The sequence below is a fragment of the Canis aureus genome, chromosome 18 (assembly GCF_053574225.1).
Source record: "Canis aureus isolate CA01 chromosome 18, VMU_Caureus_v.1.0, whole genome shotgun sequence".
Taxonomy (NCBI): Eukaryota; Metazoa; Chordata; class Mammalia; order Carnivora; family Canidae; genus Canis; species Canis aureus.
Genome location: NC_135628.1, coordinates 14,334,168 through 14,357,328, shown reverse-complemented (window position 1 = coordinate 14,357,328; position 23,161 = coordinate 14,334,168). Strand labels below are relative to the sequence as shown.

The window sequence follows — 23,161 nt, the reverse complement described above, 5'->3', positions numbered from 1 at the left end:
TTAGGTCACATTTATGCAACTTCCCCCTACTGTCTTCTAGAACGAGTCAATTTAAAGAAAATCCAGTGGTGCTCAGCTCACATTTTTTAAATGCACAATTAAATTTTAAAAGCAATAGATTTTATAAAGACTAGCAGAAGTGAAATTGGCATTGTGTGGTATTTGTTCCAATAACTTCTGCAGATAACTGTAGTATTTATTTTAAATTTAAAGCAATGTCATAGATATAACTGTTGGCTTTACTAGGGTTCACAAATTTGTTCTTTTTTTTTTTTTGGCTTTTGTTACATTGAAGATTTTTACATTATTATAGTCCCAAATGTCACTCTTTTCTTTTAGGGCTTGTGATTTCTATGTCTTGTGTAAGGAATCCTTCCCTATCATGGTATCATGTGAATATGCATTGTGTGTTCCTCTATGAAAGTTTCAGAGTTCTGCTTTTCATAGACCCGTAATTCATCTGGAATTAATTTTTCTGTATGGTGTGATGTAGAGATTAAATTTTAATTTTTTCCATATAGATAGCCAACAGCTCTAGATTCATTATTTATTTATTATTTATCAAATCCATACTTACACAGTAAGTACCTGTACTTATTCAGTACCTGGTACACTGCTTTCAAATCTATATTACTTGTTTTATAACCACCAATGTAATAATTGATTCAGGTAAGAATCAAAACTGGATGCAAGAACTATCTGGTGAAAGGTTGTTGAGAAAGAGGATAAACAAATGGCCTCTAAGTATCTCTACAGATTTTATAGATTATTAATTCTAAAGGAGATGTGCCTCCTTAAAATAGACCAAGTGATCTAACTTAGCATCATTAATGATGGAATAAAGTGATCTGTCCCTCCTCAAGTGACATAATGGAGAGTATAAAACCCCTCTGAGGTAATTAAAATTCTTGTCACAATTTGCTAAACTAAATCTAATCATGATGGAGGAATCAGACAAATCCAAAGGTGGGACATCCTAGAGGACAACTGGCCTGGACTCTTCCAAAATATCAATAAAAACAAAAAAGGCAAAAGGGAGTTCACAATTTCTTATGTGCTTACTTGGTAAATTAAAAAAAAAAAAAAAAAAAACAGAAAAATTACAGAGAATTGGCAACTACTTATGTTTTGTCATAGTTGCTTCACTTTAAGAGAAAAAAAAAATTCCAACATGTCCTTTTTATTCCTTCCCAAAGGCAGTTCCACTCCTCTGCTCTCCACCATGAGACAAGCACCATGGCAGGAGTACATATGCTCTCTGCTTCTTAATAACATCTTCAACTTAAAGGTAACTACCATCCCCAAAGGTGCCAAAATATAGGCCTATCAAAATAAAAAAAAAAAAAAAAGAGAGAGTCACTGTCACTTTCAATGCCATTTCTCAGAGGTGGCTTGTGTAAACAAACCAGCACACATTCTGCTGGACCTCTTTCATCCAAGTTCAGACACACATGCATACAAACAGAGGCACGGATTTATATACGCAGGTGCTCCTGCAGTTGCTTTTACAAAAATGAGATTATTCTGGGACTCCTCACTTGACAATAAAATATGGCCATTTTTCCACCTCAGCACCTAAAGATCTACTTCATTCTTTTTAATAGTTGCTAGTACATCTATGTATTAACAAATCACTCTTTTATGTATGGATATTGTGTTTTCCATTTTGCCATTATAAAGTGATATTGATATAAACATTCTTGCGCCATTATCTTTCTGCAAGCTAAACTTCTGGAAGCAGCACTATCACTACATCACAGGGCTACACAATTTTCACTTTGCCTCTGTCAGATTATCTCCCAAAGGGTTTTACCCATGAGCATTCCCAGGAAGAGTGTTCAGGCCACATGTTTTGCACACTCTCCTGACACCAGATTCTATTAACACTGAGCATGTATGAAAGCAAGACTGGGCTTGGGTTTTCCACCACTTAATTTTCTCACATGTGCCGAGGCCAAACTGTGGCTACACTGTGGGCCATGGGCAGGAGAGAGCACAACGCAAGGACAGAGAAAACTACCAGCTTCTGAGTTCACCTGCTTTCAGGAGAGAGTAAAAGCTAGGAGCTGCCTTTGTGAGCTCTGTCGGCCTAAGCATAACACCCTGTAGTCCTTATCTGAGTTTCCTGAAGCTCCCCAAGCCAGCCAGCTATATCTTTAAATAGCATTATTGAAAATGGGAATAATTTTCTTCTGAATTCATGTGTTTTAATTTTATGTCAACTCTATTATTGGAATTAATGAGAAAGAAAGTAGAGAACTGAGAATAAGAGTAGTTAATTAAAAGCTCATCTACAACTTGCATTTGAGTATATTTTCGTACTTGTATTTGAATACAGGGTGTCAAGTATTTAAAGAATAAACAAGCCACACCATTAAGGCCACTGGTACTGAGATCACATCAATACAGTGCCCACCAAAGTGCCAGGCACAGTTTAAGTGCTAGATACATACAGAGGTCCTCTTCCCTTTCTTCTCCTCCTTGAGTTCCCCATGGGCTACCCACCCCCGTCCTCATACACTTTTCTGTTCCACTAATCCAGAGATGTCTCAGGCATAAATGAAATGGACAATGGGGGCCAAAGCAGTAAAAGATCCTAATTCCGGCATAAAGTTTTGTCAAGAAACTCAGTCTTCCTTCTGCACTAAATCTTAGTTCTTCTTCCCTTTTCTCTCCTGTCTGAGCTCCCGGGTTGCTTCCCTGCCAGAACAGAAAGTACAGCTTGTGTTTGGTTTCAAGGTTTAAGCAGAGTGCACCTGCCTAAGGTTTCCTGAGATTTATTATCATTCTGGCTTAAATCTTGCAGTAGATGAAGAGTGCTTTTTCAGTTACTGAGGACAACAGAGTAGAGAACGTCACTTCTTTGGCTTCCTCCTCTCCACTCCTGCTGGAAAAACACAGCAGGGGCAAGTCAAGGTCCATGGGGGAAATGGAGCATACACCCCCAGCCCAGACTGCTTAGTCTTATGTCCAGAAGTGAGCGCTACATGGAAATGATCCAACGTCAATGAAATCACTGTTGACCTTGTTTAGTGCATAAGATTTATTGCTATACCTCCTAAATTTGTCTTTCATCCCTTCTGGTATACAAAACAGTTCTTTGCCCATCGGAAAACCGAGGAGCTCCATCAGCATCTTAGAAGATAAAGCGTGTCAGCCTCTACAGTTTCCACATATTCAAAACACTATGCAAGGTCTAGAAACAAGATGAAGAATCTTACATCAAGGTTCATCATTAGCTTAGGAACAAAGAGGCCATAGAACATTATTTTTATGTTCCAGAAACCTATGGGTGTCTCAGGCTGATCACTGAACCAGGAAGTGAAGCCCGAGACGATAAAGAAGATCACAATGTGGGTGGAAATCTCTTGTCAAGAAACTACATCCTCCTGACTGCAAATGTCAGCCCACCATTCACTTATTACAATGTCCTCATAAAATTATGAGAGGTGTTTGTGACTTTTTTGTCCTAAGTTTATATAACAAAGTTAACTAAAAGCGAGTATATGGATTTCATATATATATTCTTATGTTCCTAAGGAAATAAAACATTTTCTAAATTATGACTCTAAGAACAATAACATTTTGTATAGATCCTAATTAAATTCAAGTCACCTGGGACACATTCATAGGAAAATCATTCAATAATCAACAATTGTTTGGGTTTCCTTGTGGGCACTGTTGACAGCTATGGTTTCACAGAACCATTCTCACTCCCGAGTCAATATTTAATTATTTTGTCTTAACACTCTTGTATATCACTGAAATACATGGTGAATAAGTATGATTAAGCTAGAAATACAGCAACCTCCAAAGGCCTCTGTTTAAAGAGCAGTGAGAATATTAAAAATAATAGTAGTTCATAAAATACTCTTGATTCCTAATGAAACTGCCCATGTCTGTGCTCCTTGTGGAGTCAATGCTTTGGTATTTTAATAGCAAGCCACTGTCATCAGCTGTCTAGTCAGCCAGGTGCAATATTTCTAAACAGTCAACTTCAACATTCCTCTTTGCTTTTAAGATCTAACTTTTGCTATCCTCTGCATAGTGGCCTTCTCTGAGTGGAAATAGTTTTTAAAACTATAAACCCAAGAGAATGTGGGTCACAGTGAAGTTAATTATTTTCCCACTCAAATAAGCTGTGGAACAGCAAGAAGGAAGTGTTGCTCTGAGGTGACACTGGGAGGGGGGGCCAGTCCATCACAGGACGGGTGCAAAGTGGCGTGTGCAAAGGAGGCCCTGACTCTCAGCTGCCTGCCTTACTTTGTTACAATGAGATGCCCCATTATTTGGTTTCAGACTCTGCAAGTCTTCTAAAAAGTCTTTAAAATACATCCAACTTTAAATGAAAGTTTTTAAAAAACATTCAAGGTGAAGATAAGCCATCTGGGAAATTGTCAATGCCAATATAATACCTTTAAGGTAGCATACACATGCAAATCATTATGAGAGAAACATTTATAATGACTAGAAAGGAAAGAATTCCAATTCAAATAATGATCTAAACAGTTTTTTCCACTTATACCATGCTAAATGTTATAAATATCTCACACATAACGAGTAAAGCACTTGCCATAAGACTGAATTAATTTTTCATGTCTTATGAATATAAAATATTAACTGTGTTAAATACTCACTTGGATCTTCTTATACACCAGGACTCTTCTAGAATGTAATAATTCACTTGTAACTTTATCAATTCTCGCTTCACTTCTTCAGCTGCTTTTCGACTATACATTGAGTAAACTATTTTCGTTCTGGCTCTTTAAAGAAAAATAATTGGGCAGAAGATTTTCAAGATTAAAAGGATGCAATCAAGCTATCTGGAAGAAAGCACTGAATGGAATAAGAAGAAAGACTCTACAGAAGAGTCAGGTCAAGAGAACATTCTTCACAGAGTTCCTGCTAAGGGGCATTAGGCAGGTCAAAAGAAAAAGGTAGAAGCATACATAGCACAAGAGTCCTGGGAGAAGAGGCTTAGTTGAATGCATCCCTTCATTTCCAAATTCAATCTTTTTGCTTGTTTGCTCGTTTTTGTTTTGTATTCTCCATAACCTTATCATACATGAGAGTAAGGCACACTGTGCATGGACAGGGGGGGAGCCACAAACGTGGCTACCAGACTACTTTAAAGCTGCCATGCAGTCCCAGCTTTGACAGCGGCAATAATTGGCATTAATTTATTCCTAGATTGAAAAAACAAAACAAAACAACTAAACTTATTCAGCACAATTGTTCTAGAAATATAAGCTTACTGAAATTGATTGAAAAAGATTTTTTATTTATAAAATATGTTTCACTGTTACACAAAAGAACAGATTAATAAGATTCACCCAATTACTTAGGAAATGAATAGCTTAACCTAGCCTAGAAATTGCATGAAATTTAAACCTACATCTTTTTCAAAGAGAACACAATACTCTCAAGAAAAATATAAAAAACAAAAATCAACATCATTCTAGTAGGCAATATGGATGAAAATCAGAATAAAACCCTCTTTGAATGGGATTCCATTTCAACTGCCTTCTTAGAATTCAAGAACAAATAGCCAAAAGGAAACCTTAAATAAAAGCTAGAGGATCATAAATCTTCTGGGGAGCTTAAGGATAGTGATGACTAATAAGGACCTGGGTGTCTTGTAGCCCTCTTTGCCTGTAGAAGATGGACAGGCTATGATTTCGTTTTGCTGCCTAGTAGAGAAGAGACCCCCAAAGGTTGTTGTTTTATTGCCCAATGGAACCTTACCAGTTTTGTTTCTGATTCAGCCTTCTTATTTCAGCACTGCTTTCTCCCCTAACTCTAGAAATCTCTGTTCACCAGTGTTCTGGAACACTTCTCATTATTTTGCTGGTTCCCTTCATCACTAGTTGTGTGAGAAATTTGTTTTGAGCAATGTGAAAATTGTATACTAACCTTAACCCTGCATCTTCATAGTGTGGATGATTCACAATGGGCCGAAGCGCAGAGAGTTTAACACTTGCCATTGTGGGCATAGCGCCTGCAAAGACTGCGTCTGAAAAGCAGGAAAGGAAGTCTTAGGAAGGCACTCAGTGAATGTTAATCAGGGTCTCCTTCTGGTCAACTCCATTACTTCCCAGATGAGAACGTGGAGGCCCAGAGAGGTTCAGGACTTAAAGATTCAATGGAAGAACCCAACTGAAGTCAGCTGGCTGGTAAAATGGCTATCAGGCCCTTGGCTTTGGAAGTCAGAGCCTCCTTCTTTCATCAGTGAAGATTTCTGGGGTTTTGTTTGTTTGTTTTTGTAACATCTTAGAAATCTTTCCTGCTTCTAGGAAATAAGTATCAGATTGGCTAGGAAAGTTTTATAACACCAAGGAATTCTGGAAAATGATTTGAAATTCAGTCATTTGATACTCAGATAACAAAATCTCCCTTGAATAGAATGTCTATTCTATTAGTTCAAGAAGGAATGTGCAGGACTAAGGTTAAAAACTCACAAGGAAAATATGCACAACAAAAATTATTTTAAGTCATACCACATTAATGAGCACTGAGGATTAGAGAAGACTGATGAATCACTGACCTCTACCTCCGAAACTAATAATACATTATATGTTAATTAGTTGAATTTAAATAAAAATTAAAAAAAAAACAAACAAATCATGCCATGTCAAACTTTGGGAACATTTGAAAAAAAAAACATTAGAATTTCTGGAAAATAGCAAAATAGATTACTAAGAAAATATATATAACATTTCTTTTGCAAATCATTTAAATAAGATTGACATCTCTCTTTTCCTGAATAATTTAGAAGCAGCACTGCTTAGAGTAAGGTCACTGGAAGTAATGTGGGTTTAAAACTTTGCAGTGGTACATAAAACTGTGGGGAAAACTTACCTGGTTTAGTACTGTATTTGATCCATTCGATAAGTTCTTCTTGTGGCAAATTGCTGAACTCTCCTACGATATTCCATTGGGTTTGGAGATTTGCTGAACCCTGTATTGACATTGCTGCTAATACAGCAAAAACAACAGCACCAGGATGTACTTTGCAAAAGAGCCATCCAAACAGCTGAAACCAAATGAAGAATACATTTGATAATTGTACAGCAGCCTGTATCCAATAAGAAAAGTTCTTCTCAGAGAGGAATACAGTCTCCTGTAGATAAACCAAAAAGCAAAAACCTAGGAGGACTAATTATCCTAAGAAAAAGTTCCAGAAACAATGACCAGAGGGATTAAAAGACTTTTGCCATTAACCTTATAGAGGTGGGGTATAAATCAGGAAGCTGTTCTCTCATTGTGTTCTGATTGCATGTTCCAGTAAAGCCAGGACCACCTATATCATTTGCCAGGCCCGATGCAAAATGAAAATATGGGGCCTCTTGTTCAAACATTATTTAGCAGTTCAAGAGACAAACAGAAGAGCATCCAAGTAGGTGCAGGGTCCTTCTGAGGGAGGGGGCCCCATGCATTTGTGGAGGTCCCACACCTGTGAAGCCAGCCTGGAGTAAGGTTTTCTACTCTCAGTCATAGGGCGGGCTGGAAATTGAGATGCAAGGCTTCCCATCAGCCTCCTTTCCTGTCCCAGCCTGGAAGAGTCAGGAAGAGTGGCTTCATCTCCAGGTTCCTCTGGTAAGCAATGCCTCTCTAACGCAACACCAATAACCTGATTGGGAACCATGAGATTGGCTGATTTTTCCAGTTAAATGGTCCACACTCAACAGTAACACTTTGTCCCTATCATTCACTCCTTAATTTCTCTACGTCTGTAGAACCAGATTGAAGCTTCTTGAGGGCATACATATTTTTTTGCTTTTTGGATTATCTATCTACCAACCTACCCTTGTCCCTAGAGTGTAGTGCAGATGCTTCATAAATATTTGCTAAATTTAAAAGAGGTACTGCTGCTGCATCTTGGCTAATGGACTGATGTAAAGGTGGCACTATAGAGAAACATAAATCTGTGAATACAGAGCAAGAAGGCAGGTAGCCAGGAAAAGTAAGTAGCAAATATCCAAATGGCTTATACTAAATTTTAAAAAGTCAGGGAAGTGCATACAAATGTATACTGAAATGAAAAAAGAAGTTTTAAGCTTGATACTGAAAACAAAACAAAACAAAACAAAACATATATTTGGAAGTAACTGCAACTTGAAACCATTGGTTAGAATTCTTTGTGGTAGGAATGTCAAAACAACAAAAAGTTATTTCTACCGTGAAGTTCTGTTTTCTATCAATATCTGTAGCAGTCACTCATAAATTTAGCGTGTTCTACTTGAGTATTTGTTGTATGCCAAAGATTATTTTAGAAGTTAGAAGGATAAATGAACTGCTTTGGTCTTTGCCCTTTAGGAAAGATTAATACAAAACCACAAAAAACTTTAACTACAATAATTTAAAGAATTTTCAGTAATTCAATATGATTTGGGGGCCATTCAGTAACAAAAGAGGGGTAAAGCAATCATGGCAGCTACAATGCCAACATGACAACCATCTTACCTGTCTTGAACAGATCAAGGAAGCCATAACACACATGTGTGGTGTCAAGAAGAGTTTCAGTCTCATAATTAAAATACCGAGGACTGTATATGCTAACAGTTGCAATGCATGATAAACTAGCTGAAAGAAAGAGAAAATTTTTTTTCACTTCTACGATCTGTGAAGCTTAATACATTGTTAAATAGATGAATATCTAGAAAAGCGTACTTTTTCTTAGTGACAATATTTTGATTTCTGACTAAACGAGTCTTAAAATTCACTTTCAAACTTCTCCATCTTATTAGAAGCTAAAATTATAGAGTCACTACAGCTAGCGGTTCTAGAATTTTGCTCAGAGTTAAGCCTAGAGTTAATAAAGCCCACATTTCTGAATCTACCTTGGTGTTACCATCAGATTTAGACAGGAAAGTGGTAAACAAAATTAAGTATTGTTTAAGATCCCAGAGCTCTGCCTTGGAACAATCATCAAAACCAGGCTGAAATATGCAATACGGTACTATTAACCATAGTCACCAGGCTGTTGCTAGGAGTGTAGATTTTAAAAGTCCTCACCACAAGAAAAAAAATTTTTTGGTAACTATGTGATGGATGTTAGACTTATTGTGGTGATTATTTCACAACGTATACAAATCCAGTTAATTATGTTATACACCTGAATCTAACATCATGTTACATGTCAGGAAAGAGGGAAGGGAAACGAAGGGGAGGGGAGGGGAGGGGAGAAAGGAAGGAGGGAGGGAGGAGAGAGAAACAGGTGGAATCACCAGGCGATAGGAGCAGCAACCAATCACACAATAAACTGGATCACTGTGAAGATGATCAGAACAGACCAAATGGGCTTCCTACATAAATGTTTTAACAAATGGTCACGTTTGTAATAGTCTCATAAAAACACAGGCCCATTTTGAATACGGTAAGTGACAGTTACCAATAGTTAGAAACTGGAACTAGAAAGAAAAGTCCAAATACATACAAACTGTAAAACAAAGTAAATTTTAGTAATACTGAATCTTTACCTCTCCGTGATCAAATTGGTGTTTTCTGAAATGGAATAAGAAATACTATTGAATCATTACTGAAGTATGTACTTCAATTATTTGCATCATCTTACAAAAACGAATTTTACAACTTGTATAACATTCAAAGGACATATATATGTAAATAAAAATAGCTAACAGTTATGAATGGAAATTGGTGTCACAATCTTTTAAAAGCCAGCTGATTTTTTTAAATGACAATGTTGCATACCCTGCACATTTGACTACATGGACAATTATTGGGCCAACGAAAGACACGCCGTGGTGTTATCAGGTACCTCCCCGGTGATATTTAAGGTAGGGAATGGGGTGAAGGGAATCCTAAAGCCTTCATACTTCCATATGCCTGCTTCTCATTGTCTCTGAGCTTCCTCATAAACTGTAGCTACTACAGAGACAATTTAGGAAACCACACAAAAAACATGTTTTCAGCAGCAGCTCTAGAATATACAAATAGCCACAAAACTCCCCCATGAGTTTTACTTGACAATTTTAATTTCCTGAGAAAGGATACATGATTAGAGACCCATATACTCTCCCTACATCTGCCTCTGACCCTGCACCACCCCACCCCTGCCATCCCGTTTCAATTATCATCACAGCAGTGCCAGCTAGCTTTTCCAAGGGGGAATCCAGTCATACCAATCCCTTACTTAAAACCCCTCAATGAATAAACTCTCAAATCCTTATCATGCTGTACATCGTCATTCTATTTCTCATCCTTGAAACTCATCGTCTACCATGTTCCCTCTTGATCACCATGCTCCAGTCACACTAGACTAATCTTACTCAAACATCAGACAGGCACTTGACTCCCATATTCAGTGCCCCTCTCCATAATCCCTCCTATTCCATTCCTGTTTTATCTCCTAAAAAATGTTCATTTATTGGTTTTTCCTACATTTAAATCTTTGTTCCATCTGGAATTTATTTTGTGTAAAACATAAAATATGGTATTAGTTTTATATCTCTTTGGTTTTCTCTCAAAAGATAGTCCATTGGTCCTAAAACCATCAACAGAATAATTTATCTTTTCTGCTAAGCTGACACACGAAGCTGTGTCCTCCAAGTATAGATTAAGTACTAGGCCTACTGTCAGATTGTACAGATGGAATTTGAGGTGTGAATAAGTGATGTACTGAGCTCTGCACAGATAGGGAAGAGTGAGAAAAGCAAAGAGGAATGACAATCGAAAACATCAATTATCAAATGCTGAGTATGCAATATGAACTATAAAATTAATACACTCTAAATATCTACTTAATAACAAAATGATTAAAAGCATATTTACCTTATATGTGTTTGTTGTTTAGTTAAGACACCCCACATGTCACTAATAATCTGCAAGTAAATTTTTTAGCACATTAGAAGAGCTGTTTGGGGAAAATGATATTTCAACTAAAGTATCTTGTAAACTTTCAAACTTCTACTTAAAAATAGAAGAAATATGGAGATAAGAGATGACTCAGGAAATAATTACACCACCATAATCTTCCATTTGCACAGTCCTTGATCATATCTAATACCCAACAATTCTGTTCAGGTAGATAGCATTATCCTCATTTTGTAAATGAGCCACAGGCTCAGCTGGATGAAATGGTCTCCCAGAAGGTGGAACAACTAGAAAGCATTTCCAGGCCCTGCAACCTGACCTTCTGGCTTCTAACTCACATTCAGGGAATTCAACATACCCAGGTTGTTGGCAATGCCTCTCCCTCAGCATCCATACACATACCTGGGCAACTAGGTGGGAGGCTGAGAAGCACAACCAACCAAACACTGAGTTTGCATATTTAGCAGCAACTGGAAGGTTATCTCATCTGAAATCCTATCCCCAGCATGGGTGTCCACCATGACACCACTGACTGGTGTTAATCCACCTCTTGGAAGGCTTGAGTCTGTAACACTTTCCTAGTCAGTCCAGATCAATTCTGGTCAGAAGTCCTACCCCTGAGAATCGGCCATGATTCTAAGGAGCCAAAGTGAGTGTAATCTTATTTCCAAGTGGCGGGCTTTTAAATATATGAAAATAATCACCCTTTATTCCATTTGAATCTTTCAAGTCAAACATCCAGTTCTTTTAACCCGATGTAACTGTTCTTGTCATCTCCAGCCATCCAGATTGCTGTCTTTTTAATGTACTCTAAATTGCCAATGTTGGTGTTTTTTGATTACCTGCCAGGTGCACACCCACATCAAGTGTGCAAAAGTGTAAAGGAAGCACAGAGTCTTCTTGCTTCTAGCAGAAACTGACCATAAACTCATCAGGTTTGAAAAGCTTGTGAGACTACAAAACTGAACACTACATAACACTCAATAAGGAGGGAAAGGTGCAGAGTCTGATTCTTGCTCTTCCCTTGCTTTTTAATGGACATGATGTGAGCCCGGAAACAACCTCTCTGATCTTCTAATGCTGCATCTGTCAAAATGGGGATAATAATATCCATGTACCCTTCAGGGCTGTCAAATAACCAGGGGAAATAACATTGTATGTGTGATATGTTCGGGGAGAGTATAAATATGTAATATGAACAATAATTATAGTGCAGAATATTCTACAAATATATAATGTGTTAACACAGAATCACTAACTACAAATCAGAAAACCTTTAGAGTCTATCATCTGTTTGTTGATTATAGATTAATCTTTATTCATTCTCTTAAAACACTTGCAGTTACAGAATTCACCTACTCTTAAAAGAAAAAAGAGAATATCACACCTGCTCTTTGCTAAAGACTGGAACTTCTCTGACCTGATTTAAATCTGGGCTTAGAATTAACAAGGCAGGAAACAACAAATGTTGGAGAGGATGCGGAGAAAAGGGAACCCTCATACACTGTTGGTGGGAATGTGAACTGGTGCAGCCACTCTGGAAAACTGTGTGGAGGTTCCTCAAACAGTTAAAAATATACCTGCCCTATGACCCAGCAATTGCACTGTTGGGGATTTACCCCAAAGATACAAATGCAATGAAACGCCGGGACACCTGCACCCCGATGTTTATAGCAGCAATGGCCACGATAGCCAAACTGTGGAAGGAGCCTCGGTGTCCAACGAAAGATGAATGGATAAAGAAGATGTGGTTTATGTATACAATGGAATATTACTCAGCTATTAGAAATGACAAATACCCATCATTTGCTTCAACGTGGATGGAACTGGAGGGTATTATGCTGAGTGAAGTAAGCCAGTCGGAGAAGGACAAACATTATATGTTCTCATTCATTTGGGGAATATAAATAATAGTGAAAGGGAATATAAGGGAAGGGGGAAGAAATGTGTGGGAAATATCAGAAAGGGAGACAGAACGTAAAGACTGCTAACTCTGGGAAACGAACTAGGGGTGGTAGAAGGGGAGGAGGGCGGGGGGTGGGAGTGAATGGGTGACAGGCACTGGGGGTTATTCTGTATGTTAGTAAATTGAACACCAATAAAAAATAAATTTAAAAAAAAATAAAAAAAAATAAAACTACATATGCTCTTACCATAAGAAAACAAACAAACAAACAAACAAAAAACAAAAACAATGCTGATATATTGTAATTTATGAAAAGTAACTCAGAAGAGGAAAAACTCTTCAATGGTAAACCACGAGGTAGATAAGCTATATATGAACAATCAGTTGGGTCCTAGTCAGATAGAAGAAAGTTTATAGAGGCAAAGACGTGTGTGTCTACACATGTGTAAATGATGTATCTGCTCACGCATGTACACTTGTGCATATTTATGCATATATGTAGAAATGGTTTGGTGATGAGAAATTGCACCATTTGTCATGAAAAATTATTTTTCCATTAGTAATATTTTAATTCTGCATATTTTGTGGACCATTCTGTAGAAAAGCAAGATATAATTCACAATGTGGATGGTTAAAAGGGTATAAATTTCGGCACAAAAATATAATGCTAAAAAAATGTAAAAAAAAAAAAAAATAGAATTTCATTATCAAAGCCAAGTTGGGAGTCTAACAATTTTATCGATGTTGGTTAATACATTGTTAATATTCTATTTTTTTCCTTTTGATCAATAACAAGAAACTCATTCCAGGAGTTACTGAGAAATGCATAAGTGACTTAGAATGGCATATATTAAATATTTTAGGGAAATATTACATAAAGCTAAAAGTAATAATTTACAAAGACAAAAATAACTGTATCTGGTTCAATATAGTCTCTTTGATCATGTCTTTCAAAATATATGACTACCAAAACTGGAGCCATCTTTTTCTTATGTCTATTTTATGCTGGCAGATAGAATATTTTTAAGGCCTGTAAATGTTCATCAAGGGCTATTAGTAAGAAAATACGGAATATGTTTTAACAAATCCATATAAAATATTGTGTCATATTAACATGTAATTTAATATACTTAACTACTATGTAGAACAAGAAAGTATTTTATGATAAGAAAGAGCTCTTAAAAAAGAAAGAAAGAAAGAAAGAAAGAAAGAAAGAAAGAAAGAAAGAAAGAAAGAAAGAAAGAGAAAGAAAGAGCTCTTAAAAGGCTCCTGGTGGCTCAGTCAGCTGAGCATCCAACTCTCAATTTCAGATCAAGTCATGATCTCAAGGTCATGAGATCAAGCCCCACATCAGGCTTTGCACTCAGGGGGAGTAGACTTGAAATTCTCTCTCTCCCTCTGCCCCTCCCCCTGCTAGCACTCTCTCTTTTTCTAAAATAAATAAATAATTTTTTAAAAAAGAAAGAGCCCTTAAGTGATAGACATATACCTTTTTAACGATTGCAATAAACACAACCAGAACAACTGGAAGCAACAATGTCTTTGTATACCTCAGTGGAGTCTGAAATTCAAAGAGATGTTTTGTTAGAAGAAAATATTATTTTCAGACAAAATTTCATTTCAAATAATGAACAAAGTGAAGTTTAAAAAGTGTAAGTAGAGCATTTACCCATTTAGGGTTCGTCCAATATACCCACTGACTCCCATCATAAAAATGAAGATATATTTCCATAGAAACAAGCTTACCCAAAATGTCGATTTGAAAACATGAACAAATATAGTATAACACTTGTAAGTATAAGATGTGAATGGAAAGATTACTGTTCACTTTTTGCACACTACTTTTCTAACTAGACAGCTCGACTTAATATTCACCTAAGATCAGTAGAATTCCTTTAAATTGCATGAGCTCTTCCTGTCCACTTGATGGGAGATAAAAATCTTAAACATGATTCCCTCCCACATACACACAAAATAATGACCATGTTTACAAGATAAATAAAAACTTTTATATTTTCTTAATAAGAAACTACAGAAACATTTAATAACAAAATCCTAAACATTGCCAATCCTATATATTTCTCAATCATTTTCAAGTCATAGTCTTAAATAATTCTGAAATTTCTAAGCTGCAATTGATTTGCTTACCACCAATATTTACCCTCACAAAAATAATCCTATACTATTGAGTTAAATAATGTACACTTCCCCAAATATGTTAATCAGGAGAAATCTAGCTTTAACAACATTAGAAGCACTGGTAGATTTTAATCCTATAAAGTATAAGTAGCATTTTCTTATTTTCCCTCTCATTAGCCCACTTTGGTTGCTTGTTATTCTGTATTAGACAAGTAATTTTGGTAATTTATTAACCAAAAATGCATACTTCATAGTTAGAAGTCTCATTAAAAGATTTTTTATGTTTTTATTTTATCATTTACTTTTATTAACATTTGCATAGTATTTAATTTTTAAATATATTTATTTCTATTTTGTAAATTTTTAGAAGTAACTTAAGCAAAAATTATATAACCAGAAGTATTTTATTATTAAAAAACTCAGGCATTTTCTAATAACAACTAAAAATAAACGTAAAAAAAGTTGTGAGATACTGGTGTTTACCTTAAAAAGGCAATGTCAAAGTTGCATCAAAAGTATTTAACAAAATTTAACTAAAACTCAAATTTAAAATTGTATGCCAAAACTTTATTTGAAAAGTATTTTTTAATTTTTTTTTTTTTTTTAAAGAAAATCAGGGATGCCTGGGTGGCTTAGTGGTTGAGCGTCTGCCTTCAGCCCAGGGCATGATCCTGGAAACCCAGGATTTAGTCCCACATTGGGCTCCCTGCATGGAGCCTGCTTCCCCCTTTGCATCTCTCTTGCTCTCATAAATAAATAAATAAATAAATGAATGAATGAATGAATGAATGAATGAATAAATAAATAAATAAATAAATAAATAAATAAATAAGTAAAATCTTTAAAAAAAAAAAAAAAAAGAGGGCAGCCTGAGGGCTCAGCGGTTTAGCGACGCCTTCTGCCCAGGGCCTGATCCTGGAGACCCAGGATCAAGTCCCACGTCGGGCTCCCTGCATGGAGCCTGCTTCTCCGTCTGCCTGTGTCTCTGCCTCTCTCTCGCTTTCTCTCTCGTTCTGTGTCTCTCATGAATAAATAAATAAAATCTTTAAAAAAAAAAATGAGATTAGCATCAAACTCTGACAGCAACACTAAGCCGGAAGAGGGTGAAGTTAATTTATTTAAGACACTCCATGAAAAATACATGAGCCAAATATTTTATATCTAGCCAGATCTCCACATTTAAAAGCCACTGATAAAATACAGGATGCGTGAAAACTCAGGGATTATTGTTCTTATAGCCCCCTGTGAGGAATCCACTGGATAGCAAGCTTCACACAATTGAGAAATGGCAGAAGAGGCTTCCTCAATCACAGAACATACAGCACGAAAAACACCAATCTACAGAACTATGACAAGGACAGGGATATGAAGGTGAGAGAATAGCATGTGCAGACAGTGAAGATGCAATGGGACTGAGTGGAGGATATTTGGGAAGGAAATAATGTCACTGATGATAGCATTACAATAAATTAGAAAAGGGGAGGGGAGGAGTAGTGGAGACAAGAAGGGACTGAGTATGACTCTCCATAGGAAACCAACAGAAGGGACATGAATTAATATATAAAAGCATTAATATAAAGGAAATAAAATTATATAATTTCCTCAATACTAAAAGATCCAGCAGAGAGAGGGTATGCACAAGAACAAATGCAAAGGAAACAAACCACACAGGGACAGAGGTACACATGTGTACATGCATGTGTGCTACTGGAATTACAAGGTCTTTTTCTATTAATTTTTCATTTTATTCTAAGCATAAAAGTTATATGTGCTCATTGTAAAAGCCAAAAAATGCATAAAAAATAAGACAATCAATTTTAATCAATTATCAGCATTTCTTCCCCAATGGGCTGTCTGTTCACATGCCTCCCCCATTTCTGCACATGTGTATGGGAGTAGGGATGTATTTTTGGTGGTGGGCAAGGGTTAAGAGTCCTTGGTAACTTTTTATACATTTGGACAATCTCCTAAACTCAATACATTAATTCCTAGTTTCATTTGTTATATTTATGGCAAGAATCATCCCAGTTAATCATCTGCTTTTTAATTTTTACAATATTTAATGTACAGATGTCATATGCAGTCAAATCTATTAATGATTCTCATATGCATTTTGCACTGCTATTATGCCCACTACAAAATGAAGCTAATACTAGTTGAAATGTCCCTCAAATTTATTTTTCAAGCTCCATTTAATTTTGACACACTAATTAACTGAACTGAAGTTTATTGCATAATGTGACACAAAGCTTTTTTTTTAAAGATTTTATTTATTTATTCATTCATGAGAGACACAGAGACAGAGAGAGGCAGAGACACAGGCAGAGGGAGAAGCAGGCTCCGTGCAGGGAGCCTGATGTGGGACTCGATCCCGGGACGCCAGGATCATGCCCTGGGCCTAAACCACTGAGCCACCCAGGGATCTCACCCCAAATCCCATTTTTCAAATAATATTTCTGAAATAATGCACTTTTTATCCATTTATCTGTGCTTCTTTCTTCTTTCATATTAAGTACATACACATAAACATAGTTAAGTACATACTCATGGGACTATCCAAGCATTATCTATTTTTGGCCATAAAAATGTTCATGCCTTAGTATCCCTGTACTTTAAGCACTGTTGCTAACCATTTCCATACCTAGAAGGGAAAGATCTCCCTCATTCTTTTACTTTATTTTAAAGCAGAATACAATTAAAATATGATTATTGTAGAACATTTTAAAGATGCAAATTACAAAAAAAAGTTAATCACTGATTATCTCTCCAGCCAAAAACCACTGTTAAAATTTTCCTCTCTCACACCTTATTCTATGTGTGTTAATTATAGGTAAATAAGATCATACCATTTTGTTCATTCCATTATACATGTCTTTCCATACCAGTACAGTATCATGTTAAACTGTTCCCTTTTCCCCAGTGTATGGATGTATCATACAATGGATGCACACTCTCTGAACTGGCACCATACTGTCTCTACAGCACAGTCCCTGTGAAGATACGAATGGAGATGAGGAATAGCAGGCTGGAAACAGCTTTGCTATTTTCTTCAAATTAACGGAAGTCATGCTATGCCTCAATAAACAATTTCTTCTATCACTTAACTGATGGTACATACTCTCAGGTTATAGTGGCATGAATATCCTCAATAATGTCAAAGGACATTGGCCATAGCCTAACACTCTGCTGATGTTTACCCTGTAGTCTACTTCCTTTACCACTTGCTTGAAGGAGTCTTGATTTGCTATGAACATGCATTTTAACGTCTTTCAAGACACTCTTCCTTGGTTTCTTTCAGTGGGCTCAAGAGTATCATTTATATACTTTTTATTATCCATATATGTCAGAATTTGCCAGAACCAGGGAATGAAGACTGACAAGTCACTGGAGTAAACAGTACATCTGCAGGACATGCTCAATTCAGAATGTCTGGTTGATAAGAGTTTTCAGTGTGGTACACAATCATCCACTGGTCTGTAACTCGGAACACAGAGGTAACCACCCAGCAGGGATCAAGGGGAAAATGAAGGTGTCAGTAGAGTCCTGTTGACCAGTGTAATACCTACACACACATAGCTTTGAAGGAAAATGTTTCACAGATAATAAAATATCATAATAAATTGGGGCTACAACGATGGTGTTAAAAAAGACACATACACACAAACACACACACGCACAATTTGTTGAATCAAACCCTCTCAGGTCAAATCCTGAGAATCAAACCCTTTGATCAAATCCTCTCAGGATTACTGCAAAATAATATTTTATATAAAATATCACTAAAATATCAAAGTACTTCCTACCTATCTCATTTGGCCTTCACAATATCTTTTTGCAGCATACAACTAGGAACTAGTAAGTTATGACAGGAAAAAAAAAAATGAGAGTTGCTTGTCCAAGAACATCAAGTAGTACTGCAGACTTCCATCTCACAATCCCCCACGCTACTCCGTGGTTTCTTTTTAAACATCTGAATACAATTTTAGAAAGAAAAACATTGCTGGAATGAAAAACTTGTATTCAATATTTCAAAGCAATAAGATGATTCAAATAAACAACCACTGAGTGAATGGAAATGTGAGAACTTGAGAGAGTCTCCGAATTAATGCTATCCCTGAAAATAGGCAACTTGAACTGCTCATGCAAAAAAACTATTGCTAGTCTGAATGCTTGCTTCTAAATTATCAGAATGAGAACAAACCATACATTTCAGGGGCGCCATACTAATGTAAGAAGGAACGTCTTCCTCCAAGCCATTGCTTTCCCTTGCTTCCCACAGGTAACAGCACAGGAAAAAGGCGGAGATAACAGGAGCACCCTTTATGAAAAAAATGAATGGACCAAAACCTGAGGAAGGAAAACTAGAAATCGCATCTTACCTCCTTTTCCATAAAGTCAAACTCAGCTGCACAGGTATACAATAATGTATCAAAATCCTTGTAACTGAAGAATTTTGATGTTAATAAGTTGCCGATGTGAGCCTAAGAAGGAATAAAGTGAGGTATCATTAGATTACGGCATATAGTGTAGTAATGCACTTTAATTTTAATAGTATCTATAAATAGCTTTCACTACATTGCAGAGCTTGCTGCTCCCATGCCAGGCTTGCTTCTGTTAAAGTGCTGCAACTTCATGGTTCTCCCTTCTTTTGCTGACAAATGATAGTTCCAACAACGCCCTGCTTTCCACGATCCATCATCAACAAAGCAAATGCTTTTTATCCGTGGGTTTTCCCTGCTTAGGGTGCTAAACCTGACGAAACAATGCTACACAACATCTCCTTTTCCTGAGCCTACCAGGAGGGGTGGGCTTGGGAACACACACAGGCATCTATCAATCATCAGGGACAGAGTGCAATGAAGTGAAAGGAAAGGAAACATTAATTCCAATTTCTGAAAAGGAGACTGAAAAGACTCTCTGAGGGGCACATGAGTGGCTCAGTCAGTTAAGTGACCAACCCGTGATCTCAGTTTAGGTCTTGATCTCAGGGTTCTGAGTTCAAGTCCCACATTGGGCTCCACACTGAGCATGGAGCCTATGGTCTACAAGAGACATGTTTAAAACAAAAGTATACAGAAAGGTTGAAAATGGAAGAGGAGAACAAAATAAATAAATTGAACCAAACAAATCTAGGTTAGCAATGGTGACATTTAAAAAAACTGAATTCAAGCAAAACATGGAAAGAGACAACAAATGACATTATACTCTGGCAAAATGAACAGCAAAGCAATGTCCTATGTGTCATGAATATATCTGCAGTTAACAGTAGAGATTCAAAATGTATAAAGAGCTGAAAAAAACTGTAGGAAGAAATAGACCAGTTAATAGTGGTCACTGGAAATGTGAAATATTTCCCTCTAAAACAGAGCAGACAAATGTTAACATAACACCTGAATAGCATTATCAATACACTCATAGAAAATACAAACTTCACAAAGAGAGAATACATGTTACCTCTGAACATAAGAAAATTTTTTAAATATTCACATACCATATCACCATACATCTCAAAGAATTGATATAATACAATTCTTTTTCTAATCACAAGTGCAATAAAATTGGAAAACGACTAACTAGAAATGACTTTAAAAATCTTTTTTGGCTAAAAACTAAGTAGCACAAAATTTAACCTTCAGGCTAAAAAGAAAATCTCAAAATAGTTAATTTGCAAGACATAGGGAAAAAACACTATCAACAGGGAAATTTATAGCTGTAAATGCATTTATCAGAAAATAAAAGAGGTTGAAAACAAAAGAACCAAGCATTTTCCCTCAAGCATTAGTAAAAGCTACAAAACAAGCACAAAGGCATAAGAAACGAGGATAACACAATTTGGTGACAAAGGGAAATTCGGCAAAACCAGAGGCCTCAAAAAAAGGTGGTACTTTGAAAATATTAATACAGCAAATACAAAGCAGAAAAAATAGTACACACAAAAAAAACTCTCAAAGAACAGGTCTTTACAGGAGACTAATACTGATCCTGAATCCAAACAAGGAAAATAAATAAAATAATGTAAAAGATCATTTTACATCCATACAAAAATTTTAATAGGAAATTTCTACTGAATTCTACAATATTTTTTTAAAAAACATAATCCATTTGATTACATACATGAAATGGGTAGTTTCCTCTAAAGACATAGATTTTCAATAACTTCCTAAAGAAAGTGGATTTTGTAGTAGAAAATTCTCTCATAAGGAAAACTTTAGGCCTTGAAGGCTTTACTGTCAAATTCCACCAATCATTGCAGGAAGAAATAGTATCAATTCTATATAAATTCTCTTTGAAATAGGAGATTGGGGGCAGCTGGGCAGCTCAGTCAGTTAAGCAACCAACTCTTGATTTTGGCTCAGGTCATGGTTTCAGAGTTGTTAGACTGAGCCCCACATCAGGCTCCACGATCAGTGGGGAATCTGCTTAAGACTCTCTCCCTCTGGCCCTCACACTGCGTGCGCTCTCTCTCTCTTAAATAAATAAGTAAAATTCAATACTTCCAAAAAATTTAAGAAAACTAGCACTACCTTGAAACCAAGGCCAGACACAAACATTATAAGAAAATAAAACTACAGACTAATATCTGTCATAAATACAGACAAAAAGGACACCGGGGTGGCTCAGTGGTTGAGTATCTGCCTTCGGCTTAAGTCTGGGATCAAGTCCTGCACTGGGCTCCCCACAGGGAGCCCGCTTCTCCCTTTTCCTATGTTATGTCTCTGCCTCTCACTCTCTGTGTCTCTCATGAATAAATAAAATCTTTAAAAAAATACAGACAAAAATCCTTAAAAATATTAATAACCAAATCCAACAATATATAGAAAGACAAATACATTGTGCATGAGTGGGGTTATCCAAGAAATACAAGGCTGGATCAACACTCAAGAATCCATGAAAATGGGGACTTTCCCATGGCAGAGGAAGAAGTTGACAAATCCCCTCCCCCAATAACACCAATTCAATTGGATGAGACTGTCAAAACAACCATATCGGGTTCTAGAAATCGACTAAATAGAAAACAAATTGAGAAGCACTCATTCATATAAGCACTGATGAACAGTGAATGGAAATAGTGGGTGTCTGTGGCATCCATGCCTGGGCTTTTCCCACTCACCATCAGCAGCACCTCAACTTCCCTGGGGTGGTAGACCCAATAGTTCCATGAGGGTGGGGCTGGCCATGAAAAGCAGAACCTCTGCTACCAGAAGGTACTGACTTGTTTGGGGACGGGATGCAAAAAAAAAATCTATGCTCAGAGGTACTGTTAAAAAGCATCAAACAGCAGGAAATGAAAGGTGAGAGCTCACAGCTTTGCCAGCCTCATGTTCTATTGCTTGCCCAGTGAAGAGCAGATTAGCTAGAAATTTTAGAGATTCTGGCAATGGGAAAACCAACAAGAGGGTAAATCAGTTCTCACATTCCCCGGTGGACTGGAAGGCTGCACACATGGGCTCAGGGATCCTTGAGCCCAAGATCTCCATAAATCTATGAATGACTGGGACATGGTATGCAGATTCATGAAGACCCAAGAAGGTGTGGAAGAAAGGAAAATGTGAGACAACCTTGATGTTCGGATGACAGTTAACACAGCAAGCCTGACTGCTCTCCTTGAAAAACCTGCTTGCAAAGCTGGCGCCCAGCTGGCATCAGGGAACTTGGATTACAGATGGCTCCTACCACCTTAAGTGAGAATGAGTAGTGGCTTACTGTACCTAAATCATATGAACACTGGTTTACGCTGAGCACCCACATTCTTTCTGGGAGTCTGGAATTTTGATATGTGCCAGGCAGAGGATGCCTATGTCACCAGCCCCCCAGTGAAAACTGTGTGTCATGGTACTGACTGAGCTTCCCTTGCAGACAACCCCAGGCTTCTACCAAGAAGAGTGTTGACAGGAACAGGGAGGGGAAGTCAGGATATACTGAGAAATGGCTTACGTGGTTCCTAAAGAATGAGGAAGTGTCTAATTTTCTTAACAGAGAAGGGTGAGTGGAAATGCTTCTTAAAGGCTGTGTGGCCTTGCAGTCTTTTCCTTTGACCAATGTCACGATTCAGAATTTATGAGCTGATATCCTTGATCAGATTTCTAGAAATATTAAATTTGCAATTACATTACTCCTAATTTGTTTGGTCCTGCTCCAACATCGGGCTGTGGCAAACCTTAACTGGTTTGTCTTCCCTCAGTGAGGAGACAGATTCCATTCACCTAGAACTTGGGCTGTCTCCCTTTTCTTCCTGTTCATTCTCTGCATCCTTGCTGACTCAATAACCTTTTAGCTCTCCTC

The 23,161-nt window shown here is 37.0% G+C and overlaps 1 protein-coding gene across 6 annotated transcripts in view; it reads right to left on the bottom strand.

Moving 5' to 3' along the window:
* DPY19L1 (dpy-19 like C-mannosyltransferase 1) overlaps positions 1-23,161 on the bottom strand; it is a 142,154-nt gene that overhangs the window by 49,282 nt on the left and 69,711 nt on the right. For 5 of the 6 annotated variants that reach the window (XR_013356561.1, XM_077856220.1, XM_077856219.1 and 2 more), the window contains 8 exons: positions 19,258-19,359; positions 14,229-14,300; positions 10,792-10,841; positions 9,480-9,504; positions 8,464-8,583; positions 6,859-7,033; positions 5,914-6,013; positions 4,638-4,763 (listed from right to left, as the gene is read on the bottom strand). Coding sequence is in view for 5 of the 6 variants with exons in the window: in XM_077856220.1 (XP_077712346.1) it covers positions 4,638-4,763; positions 5,914-6,013; positions 6,859-7,033; positions 8,464-8,583; positions 9,480-9,504; positions 10,792-10,841; positions 14,229-14,300; positions 19,258-19,359 (770 nt within the window). In the remaining variant the exon portion in view is untranslated. Of the gene's footprint in view, positions 1-2,760; positions 2,885-4,637; positions 4,764-5,913; positions 6,014-6,858; positions 7,034-8,463; positions 8,584-9,479; positions 9,505-10,791; positions 10,842-14,228; positions 14,301-19,257; positions 19,360-23,161 lie in introns of all 6 variants that reach the window. The other variant, XM_077856221.1, reaches the window with a different exon arrangement.